The sequence below is a fragment of the Oculina patagonica genome, chromosome 12 (assembly GCF_052425735.1).
Source record: "Oculina patagonica isolate OP01 chromosome 12, crgOcupat, whole genome shotgun sequence".
In the NCBI taxonomy this organism is placed as follows: domain Eukaryota; kingdom Metazoa; phylum Cnidaria; class Anthozoa; order Scleractinia; family Oculinidae; genus Oculina; species Oculina patagonica.
This window is the reverse complement of record NC_135769.1, coordinates 13,155,370-13,165,943: the sequence shown is the minus strand read 5'-3', so window position 1 is coordinate 13,165,943 and position 10,574 is coordinate 13,155,370. Positions and strand designations below refer to the sequence as shown.

The 10,574-nt window shown below is 39.2% G+C and overlaps 2 protein-coding genes across 2 annotated transcripts in view; one reads left to right on the top strand and one right to left on the bottom strand.

Moving 5' to 3' along the window:
- Positions 1-816: 816 nt before the first annotated feature.
- LOC144633424 (uncharacterized) lies at positions 817-8,004 on the top strand. Its single transcript, XM_078492300.1, has 3 exons — positions 817-2,343; positions 2,711-3,106; positions 7,984-8,004. Exons 1-3 carry the CDS (start codon positions 817-819, stop codon positions 8,002-8,004), a joined length of 1,944 nt encoding a protein of 647 aa, XP_078348426.1.
- Positions 7,782-10,574, bottom strand: part of LOC144632683 (uncharacterized) — a 28,796-nt gene continuing 26,003 nt past the window's right edge. The window contains 2 exon segments of the mRNA XM_078491381.1: positions 7,782-8,267; positions 8,831-8,926. Coding sequence (XP_078347507.1) covers positions 8,257-8,267; positions 8,831-8,926 — 107 coding nt within the window. The 3' untranslated portion in view covers positions 7,782-8,256.

The window sequence follows — 10,574 nt, the reverse complement described above, 5'->3', positions numbered from 1 at the left end:
TAAATTGTGCTAGTAAATTCAGGAAAAGTTGCTTCACAATATACCCAAAAGTTGCTCTAAAGTTGCTCAAATGTCAAAAAGTTGCCAAAAAAATTTAGAAAAGTTGCTTGCCCTCTAGAGTCGTTTTGTTTTAGATAAATACTCAAAACGTGTTTGTTTGTTTGCCATTTAAACATTTTCATTAAATATTCTTACAATCATTAAAAAAAAGGCCAAAAATCCATTGCTATGCTGTGTGCTGCTCACTAGTGTTTTTAAAAAAAAATTAAAAAAAAAATAAATTAAAAATTAAAAATAAATAAAAAAAATTAAAAATAATAATTTAAAAAAAAAAATAAGTTTTGTTAAAACCAGTTTTAATAAAATCCTTCGAAAGGAAACGACCTTTTATGTTTTGGATCGGTTTCATATCAATTTGGTGCTCAAAAAATGCCAAGGAAGGCACACACATGTACGGTGGGGGTTTTGGCACAAATCGAGACAACTCGCTCGGCTCACCCGGGCTCGCCTCGCTCCTTGTCTCGATTAGTGTCCAAAACCCCCACCGTATATGTGTGTGCAAAAATCGCGAGCGGCACCCAAAATCTCTGCGGCTTGAGCGCTCAAAAATCAAGCTGCCTTGCTGTGTCAGAAATAATTCCTATTGAACAAATGCTTCCATTGGGTATATCAACCAAGATGACTGCTGCAAGTTATTCGCAAGAAGTTTTGCAAGCACTCTTGAGAGAAATACGCTAATTTCAAAGAAATCCACAATGGAACGATAACTTTTTATTGGTCCAATCCGATTTCAACGAATGGCTACGCGTGTGGAAAATGACCATACCAGATGGTGACCAGGCCAGCAAAGACCTTTTTGTCTTTCAAAAGAAAACAAAATCAAAGTTTGTTGATTTGGTAAAGAATGAAATAAGAGATTTGAAAAGCGCAAAAGTAAGTTTTGAAATAAAAATAATGTTCACAAAAGAAAATTTTGAGACTGGTGTAACACAAGAGATGGAGCATTATTTTAAAGAAAAACAACCGCACGTTTTTAACGAACACAATAAAAATCAGATAAAACAAGAGTTTGAAAGGTTTATTGAAAGATCAAAGGGACAAATTGAGGCTTGGTCAGAGCGTGGCTCAGGGTGGGTTTTTGAAAGAATAACTGTTGCGTACGTAAATGTTGCACGCTATCAGCCATTGCGCGGAGGAACGTACTTACCTCTCCCAGCCAATTTGGCAAAAAAGAAAGCAATTATTAACGTGCAAAACAGGGATAACAAATGTTTGAAGTGGGCTTTGAGAGCTGCTTTATTTCCACCAAGTGATGGGAAAAATCCACAAAGAACAAGCAAATACCCTGTTAACGACGGAGTCAACTATAAAGGAATTGTCTTTCCAACACCTGTAAAACAGATTGACAAGCTTGAGGCGCAAAACAGCAACCTTGCAATAAATGTGTTCGGCTGGGAAGACAATCTTGTGATTGTACACAGAATAAGCAGAAAAGAAAAAACCATTCCTCGTATTAACCTTATGTTAATTGAGTCAGGCGAAATTCAGCACTATTGTTTTGTAAAAAAAGTAAGCGCTTTACTCTTTGATCAGAGCAAACATCGTACTGCAAAACACTTTTGCATGATGTGCTTGACCGGTTTCACAAGAGCAGACTTGCTCGAGAACCACGAAAAATATTGCAATGGCATGAACGGCAGGCCGACAAGGATCGAGATGCCGGAAGAGGGGAAAAACACCCTTTCTTTTCAAAATCATCACAAACAGATGAGGGCGCCATACGTGATATATGCCGACTTTGAGGCTTTGGTCAGAAAGATTTCAGGCTGCGAGCGTGGGACAGAGAGCAAGCAAAAAAGCTACACCGAGAAGACAGAACAGCACGAGGCATGTGGTTTTGCTTACACAGTTGTAAGGAGTGATGGCAGAAACAAACGACCAGTGGTTTACAGAGGTGAAAATGCTGTTGAAGTGTTTTTGAACTGTCTTCAAGAGGAAGAGAAAACAATAAGAAACAGTTTGTCATTGCCAAAACCTCTTGTGATGACTTCAGTAGATTGGGAAAAATTTAAAAATGCAACTGATTGCCATATTTGCGAAAAACGTTTGATAAAAGATTACTTTTTAGACTCTTTGCCTGTATGGAAAAGTGAAGAAGGCAGCGAATACACTTATGATGGGCAATGGCACAAAAAATGTTTTTACAATACAAAGAAAGAGCATGACAGTTCGTTTCTCATGCTAAAAAGATTAACAGAAGAGGAACACAAAGAAGCAGCTGAAGAACAAGATGACTGCTTATGCTGCGGACAACCTTTGCTCAGGCAAAACTTCAGAGATGCAGTAAAGGACCATTGCCACATAACAGGCAAGTACCGCGGAGCCGCGCACAACGCGTGCAACCTGAAAATGCGAATAAAACCAAAAAACGGACCAAATACCAGTTGTATTTCACAACCTGAGGGGCTATGATGCCCACCATTTAATGCAAGCGATGTCGAAGCTGTCGCAAGCGACACAGAAAGAGGTGAAATGTGTCGCAAACAACATGGAGAAATAAATTTTCATTTGGTGGTCTGCGTTTTATTGACAGCTTAAACTTTCTTCAAGGAAGCCTTGATTCACTTGTAAGTGCGGCACCAAAGGAGTCATTAAATATAACAAAATCTCTTTCTTCACAAAATTTTGAACTTCTTTTCCGGCAAAAAAGGGGATCTATCCGTACGAGTACATGGACTCATGGGATAGATTTAGCGAAATAAGTTTGCCTGAAAAAGAAACGTTTTACAGCAAACTTAACGACGATCATATAACAGACGAAGAGTACGATCACGCAAAGAGGGTATGGGAAGCTTTTGGTTGCAAAGCGCTGGGCGACTACCACGACCTGTACGTTCAAACAGACGTCGCTTTGTTGGCAGACGTTTTCGAAAACTTTCGAAAAATCTGCCTTGAGCAGTACGGGTTGGATCCTGCGAATTATTTTACTTCGCCTGGCCTTTCTTGGGATGCACTCTTGAAAAAGACAGGAGTCGAGCTGGAGCTGCTTACAGAGGTTGACATGCACCTTTTTATCGAAAGAGGACTGCGTGGAGGGATTTCGATGGTTAGCAAGAGATACGCAAAGGCTAACAATCCATATGTTGAAGGCTTCGATCCGAGCAAGCCAAAAAAATACATTATGTACCTCGATGCAAACAACCTTTACGGGTGGGCAATGAGCAAGCCGCTGCCAAAAAGTGGTTTTAGATGGAAAAGAGTTATGCCGACTGAAAAAGAAGTCATGAGGAAAAAGGAGTTTGCAAAAACTGGCTGGATATTGGAGGTAAACCTCGAATACCCTGCAGAACTTCACGAAGAGCATAATAGCTACCCATTAGCTCCTGAGAAAAAGAAAATAAATAAGGACTTGTTTTCACCCTACCAAAAGACTCAAAAGGAATTGATAAAAAACCTCGATCTGGACCCACCAGACAGCGAAAAGCTTGTTTTAACTCTTGAGGGCAAAACTAATTATGTTGTACATTATCGAAACTTGCAGTTTTATTTGAAACAGGGAATGAAACTCAAAAAAGTGCACAGGGTTTTGGAGTTCGAACAGGAATGTTGGATGGAGCCGAGGAATAACAAGCAATTCTTCACGCACGAAGCCGCGCTTTGGACCATCGTGCAAGTAATAAAGCACTGGCTGATCAGGTTTAGTAACAGACCTTTCGAGGCTGTAGACTTTTAATGACCAAATCGGATCTGTTGCCCTTTTTACGCCGCCTTCTAGCTCGCCAGGTTGGTAGAGATAGCGCACATTAACGAGAGAGGGTATTTTTCTTTCTTTCTTGCCAACAGGCCTTGTATATTTTGAGGACGGTTTGGACGAAACAGCCTTTTCTTTGATTGCAGCAGCAGGTTTTTTTCCAGTAAGACTGGTAACTTCGTTGTTCAGAGCGGTAACAACTTCGGGAAGCCTTTTTACCCACGCTGTCGACCGCTGGCCGGATGGCAGGTTCATCTCGACACCGTACTGATAACCAAACAGGCGCCCTGCCAGTGTTTGATTAAAACGTTCAACAATAGCTTGATCTCTGTGGATATTAACACGCCCGCGTCTAATATAGGTTTTGTGATTTTCCATTTCTTTGGTAACAGCTCCCATGAATTCGCGACCAGGGTCAACTTGAAGCATCTGTGGCCATTTTAGTGCACTTCGCCTGTAAATTGTCTGAAAACCTTTTGCAACCTCAGTTGAATCTTTGGAGGTCAAAGGCTCGGCCTCTTTGAAACGGCTGGCAACGTCAACAACAGTCAGAGCGTATTTGTAAACTTTTCGCCCTCGCGGCAGTTTGTCGTGTGGCAGAAAAAGAAAGTCCGCCTGGTGGACCGCGTTAGGAGAAGAAACATCAAATTTTGGGCGAGGAACGTATCGTGGTGCCGGAAGGTAGATCTGCCAAAGGGCCTGCTTAACTAGCCACTTTTTTGCGGCATCTTCGGAAACCTTGGAAGCCTCGGCTAATTTTTTTATCACTGCAATTCCCCTCCAGTAGCCCTGGGGGCTATAGTAGACTTTCGAGATCTTTGCATCCATGTGTATACAAGAAAAAAAGAAAAGTTTATAAAGAAACCGAAAGGCAGCGTACCCAAGTGCAAGCGCGCCAGCGCCAACGAACATCAGTTCACCTTGTTTCTGCTGCTCACTTGGCTGATAAAAATCAGAGAACTTCCAAGGTTCTTTCGGAGGAATCATTTGTTTGTCAGGATGTGCCTGGTTGTAGAGTTTGAAAGCGTAGTCTGTGTTCGTGAAGTTTTGTTTCGCTTGCTGTTTGATCTCATTGTTGGTTTCGATCCAGTCGAGAAGCTTCGTGCGGTCGCGAGAGTACTTCGCGTAAGCTGCCTGGTAAGCCTCAAGAGCTTTGTCGTGTCTTTCTTTTTCTTTCAAAGCGGCGTCATCTCCGCCACCCAAAGCACGAGCAAGGTAGTTGCCGCCAATGAAAGCAGCAGCGTTCAAGATAGCTCCGCCAGCCATAATCGCGATGCTTGCCATTTTTGAACTTTGTAAATATAATATTAACATTTTTTTAATTGTCAGGAATAATTTTTTTGTCTTCGAGGTACTGTTTGAGTGCAATGCTGCCTGCCATGACGGCTGTGAACTTTGCATAGTTCATAAAACTGCTGCTTGGGTCGGGTGTGAAGTTTTCTTTGGCAACTTTTTTGGCAGCCCAGCCAATTTCGGCTGCGAGGCCAGTAAGAGTGGCAGCATCCATTATCGTTTTTACGAGCTTGTTGTCGGACATGGCGTTTTGATATAAAATAAAAATAAATCTTAAAATTAAAAAATAATTTTATGCATTCTTTTCAATCTCATCAAAGAGCTCTTTTAGTTCTTGTTCATTGGAAGAATCTAAGACTCCATCAAGTAATCTTGGATTTATACTTTTTATGCGTTCTTTGCAAGCATAGAAGCCCTCAGTATATATATTTTTTCTTTCTTTTTTCTCTAAAATAGAAAGTTTCATAATACAAATACTCCATCCAAAGAAAATACCGCTAATAAAAAAGGCAGCCTTTACTGAATCGATTGTGGAAACCATTTTTATAATAAAGAAAAAAAAAGCTTTAATTGGTAAAGTTAGCCAGTAACACAGAAATCACTTGCTTAAAAACTTTCGTAGGTCAAACCAACATCATGCACCGCAGAATTAAAGGTTTTTTCCATTTTAGCAAACACCAAACTTTTTGCTTCTTCAATCTTCTCTTTTCTTTTTTCTTCATTTTCTATTTTTTCATACTCTTTTTCAAGTGTTCTTAAATCCTCATACTGCCTGTTTAAACTTTCCACAGATTTTTCAGTAATAGCATTTAAAATTTTTAATTCTTCTGGTTTCAGCCGGTTTAAAAAGGCTTTTGCCCCTTCCACAGCAGCTGTTGCTCGTGCCTCATCTTCTTTAAAGCATTTTGCAAGCATAGAAAACGCAAAAAAGGTTCCAAAATCCATTGGGTCAGGCATAGTGTATGTCCTCGTGTCGGTCATCGTGTTTCGTATACTTTAAAAAATCGAATGTTTAAATTAAAATTATTTAATAATTTTTAAAAAATTACAGTGTAAATCGAAAATCGTTACTATGTGGGGTCATAAATTTAATGTTTTTCAGCGGCAAAGTCGCTGCTTTTACTTTCATAAACATAATTTGCGAGTTTCCAACTTGAACCTGTAAATTCCAACCAGACATAAAGTATACCAAAAATAGCGGCAGCTTTTGTAACGTAATCAAAAAAACACTCACGAAGCATCTTTTTATATAAATAAAAAATAAACATTTAATTAAAAATTATTGCATTGGTTGGCGATACCTGCAAATTTAAGTGATTTTGACTTTTGCGGCATCTTTATACAAATGAAAAATAAATATTCAAAATAAATTTTTTAATCCATCGGACGGATTCCTCTTTGTGTGCGAGGTATAATGACATTTTTGATTGTCGAAGCTGTTGGTTGTGTGTCTTGTGAGTCATCAGTTATAAGAGTTGGTGGGGCTTTAAATGTTGGACTTCTTTTTTCGTTTATAAAGGCTTTTATGTCTTCGCGTTTCACATAAGTTGTAACGATTGCAACGCCGATACCAAGCAAAGATATCCATTGATTTGTGGTAAGAAATCTTGATTCAGGCGTAGCCTCTGTCACTGGCGGAGTTACATTTCGCTTTGCAGCCGCAGATTTCTTTTCCTTTTCTTTTGCAATTATTGCAGCAGCCTCGATAGAAGCTTTTTTCTGTGCTTCACGACCCTGTTTTGTTTTTTCTGCAGTAAGCTTGCCAGCAGCAACTCTCTTTGGATTTTTGGCAGGCTTTGTTGCAGGAGTTGTTGAAGTGACAGGAGAAGAGGTAGAAACAGGAGTTTCCAATTCACGTTGTTCGAGCTCGGCCATTATATTTATGAAAAAATAATATTTAAATAGAAATTTGCTCAGCAAGATTTTTTGCTAAGCAATTTCTAAGCATTGCTCATTAATTATTCAGTATTTTCTTAGCTTTGTTTAGGAAGTCTTGTGAGTATTACTCAGTAAAGGTGCCTTCGGAGCTTTTTTCCGTGGCGCCCTGCCGCTCAGAGGCGATTTCAACAAGATCTGACTGTTTTTTTTGACGAACGTGCTGAGTCGTAATCAATATATTTTGCTGTTATCAAAGCAGCAGAAGCAGGAGCAAGAAGCTTGCCGTAATTGAAAGACAAACTGCCGACAAGATTGGAAAGCTCGCTGTTTATGATGTAGTCATTTTTAAGCTCTTTTTTTAAAGCTTCAATATTTTTCATGGGCACAAACAGACTTGCTGATTTTGTTAAAAGAGTTAGCGCGCTGTCAATAAGATTTTCCGTTGTCTTGGTGCCAACGTATGCCTCATATCTCTTGAAGTACTTTTCAGTGTCGCATGATTTAACCAAAACCAAGACATTAGCTGGAAACAAGAAAACTGTTTACAGTATTTTCTTTAAATAGCAGAAAGTAGCCTCTTGTCGACAACTAATAAAGGTGCTAGTAATCTTAAGTTCCTTCGATCTTTTATTAGGATAACGAAAGCAACAACACATTTCATGTCCGAGGTAAACAGGTCTAAGAGAAAGCAAGAGATTCCTATAATAATACCTAATATATAGTATTGTTTGTCTAGTTTACATGGTACCTACACGAAGGGGTAACAACCACCTAACGTTAAAACTGATAATCTCTTTAGAACTGATGGGTTAATAAACATCTTCTTCCTGGTATTCTTGGTATATTTCTCTTCTTGGACAAAAGTGCGGTAATTACTGACAAATCCTAACTAGATAAAATAAATAAATAAATTACCTTTATTTAGACACGGTGAGGATTAAAGCTATAAGCATGTGGGGCCGTGTATTCCCGATCGAATTGGAATTTGGACGAGTTGTTTTTTTCTAACCCTCCGGACTTATTTTGAAGATAATTTCATATTTATGTTGTTTTGTTGACAGGATGTTAGTAAGAAGAATTGAATCGTTATGCAAGGTATAATACAACAAATTAATGCTTTCGAAGCGATACAGAACTCAGTGGCCTCAATTTAAACTGGTTCCAGTCGGAGACTTATCAGGAGTTTGACTGTAGAAGTGAAGAGAAGTATAGGTAGCGAATTCAACCAGTTATTTCCTCCCTTAAATTTTTTTTTGTAGGCCACTTTAAATAGAACGATTGCCACTTATGAAGTTTGCTTCCTCTTCTGATGATGGCACTGTTGTTAAGTTGCTTTAGCTTCCAACTGAAATAAAAAAACCCAGCAAACTAAGCAAATGTAACATAAGCAAATCTGCAGATCATGCAGTCGAAACCCTATTAAGTAACCACCCTTGTGGGAAATGGTAAGGTGCGCCGCTTTCGAGGGTCAGAAATTAGCATAAAGCGTGGAAGAAACATCACTTCATTGCAAGGAAATCAAAAGGTCCTCACTTTGCTTAGTGACAACGAAATTACTTCAAAACGATTATAAGCGGGACTGTGTTTCATTGATTTAAACAGTCGTCATTTCAAATTTTGGACTCTTGTCTGTCATTAGGTTGTTGAAAACAAGGCCAAGCTAGTTGTATTAAATTCTTGGTGGCCGAGGTAGAACAATACAAAAATCCTTATTGGGACTGCCGGAAGGTGGCCGCGGCCGCCAAAATAATAGAGGTGGCCGCTAAATAAGGGTTTCTCGTTCACATTATTATAGTTGCAATACTTTCGGGACTTTGTTAACTGGCTGCTTTGATAACTGGCCACCCTCTTTTAGGGGTTCGACTGTATTTTTTTGAAAAAAATAACTTGCAAGATGTCAAGACTTACCTATCCTCTTACAAGTATTATCGATAAAGTAGAATCCTGAGATACAAGAGCATCCACCATCCACACAAATAGCATTCAGCGGACAAGTGTTACACTCTGTAAAAAGAAAAACAACAACCGCACGTCTGTTTGTTATAAATTGGAGAGGACAGTTTTCTATCGTTCACAATCTCCATACATGTTGATTCTGACACCCCTTTGTAACAAATCTAGACCTGGTGAAACCTTAATGTTCGCCAGAGATTCAATAAAAATGTCACCAGGGAAAACAAAAACTTAATGAAATACTTTCCTGACACCCCTCTTCCCCCGTCACAAAAAAAGAGAGATAAAAATAGATCATTCGCTTCACAAGAAAGTCCCCACATCTTCAATTGGGTGTCGGTAAAACGCCGACTTGGGGTCGGGGTCAGGGTCGATTTTTTAAATATTTTTTTTAGAATACACCGATTCAGGAAAAAAACCGGACGGTTGCATGGGAGCAAGGCTAAGTGGCCCTCGCCAGCTAGAAAAGTTATAGAGTTTATGTAAACGCGTGGGGCAAATCAAGTCGGAAAAAGCACTTCCTTCACAAATTCGCCACAAATCTTGATCCTTACAAATTCAAAAGTATTAAAAGAGAAATTCAGTTAAGATCTTACAGGCGAGAGGTGAAATTTTTACTGTGACATACAGTTTAGCGGTAAAATGTTGTTGTCGATTTCTGTCATCAATGATATAAAACTTCCTCGTCAGCATAACCTCAATTTTAGCCGTCCTTTGGCTCAATTTTGGATTTTGTTGATCAATAAAACAGAACCACCTTCTAATTCACAAGAACTTAAAAAAACAGGTTTTGTTTTAAGAGGCTTTTCGGTTTTCCGTCTGACAGAAAAACTTAACAGAAATAAAAAGAGAAAAAGAGAATTCAAAGGACGTTGTTTTTAGTAGAATTTGTTATGGGCATGAATTGTTTCAGGTGCAAAATGAATTTTATATGTTTTTAAGTAGCAAGGAAAGTAATCACAGTTTAATATCAATAAACTAAAGCTGCCTTTCATATCAAAAGAAATATTTACAAAGAAGTATAGCGGTTTATTTTGACAGAGAAACTCGCATGTCGTGCAGTTTGTTGTCAGTCTGGAAAATCACTTAACAATCAAAACAGTCAGCCAGCTTTTTTTTAGTAAAATTTTCCATAGACGTGAATTGCTTCATTTGCGAACTGGATCGAATTTGAACAGCAAGCGAAGATTGTATGGTGTGCGTGGTGGCGGGAGCGATGAAAGGCGGCAGGCTACAACTCACCATTTGCATCGAAAACGATGTGTACATTTACTGTAGATCAATTTAAACTTAAATGTCTTCCGCATTTTGGTGGACCATAAATTTATGCTTTTATACTTTTGAATTTATAAGGATCAAGATCCCCGGCTTATTCGTAAAGGAAATGCTTTTCCCGACTCGAAATGCCCCACACGCGTATATAAACTTTGTAATTTTTTAGCTGGCAAGCACTTAGCCTCGCTTCCGGTTTTTTTTTTCTGTATCGGTGTATTCTTAAAAAAAAAATAAAAAAATGACCCCGACCCCGACCATCACCCCGGTCCTGACCCCGAGTCGGTGTTTTATCGACACCCTCTTCGATTCTATTGGTTCGGCAATTCAGTCAGTCGGTCAGGCAGGCAGGCAGCCAGGCAGCCAGGCAGCCAGCCAGCCAGCCAGCCAGCCAGCCAGCCAGTCAATCAATATGTCAGTCAATCAG

Coding starts and splice junctions, on each gene's coding strand:
- LOC144633424 (XM_078492300.1), top strand. CDS start 817: ATGACCATACCAGATGGTGACCAGGCCAGCAAAGACCTTTTTGTCTTT. Junction 2,344..2,710: donor GGCAAAACTTCAGAGATGCA/GTAAAGGACCAT, acceptor CCGGCAAAAAAG/GGGATCTATCCGTACGAGTA. Junction 3,107..7,983: donor TGCGTGGAGGGATTTCGATG/GTTAGCAAGAGA, acceptor TTTTGTTGACAG/GATGTTAGTAAGAAGAATTG.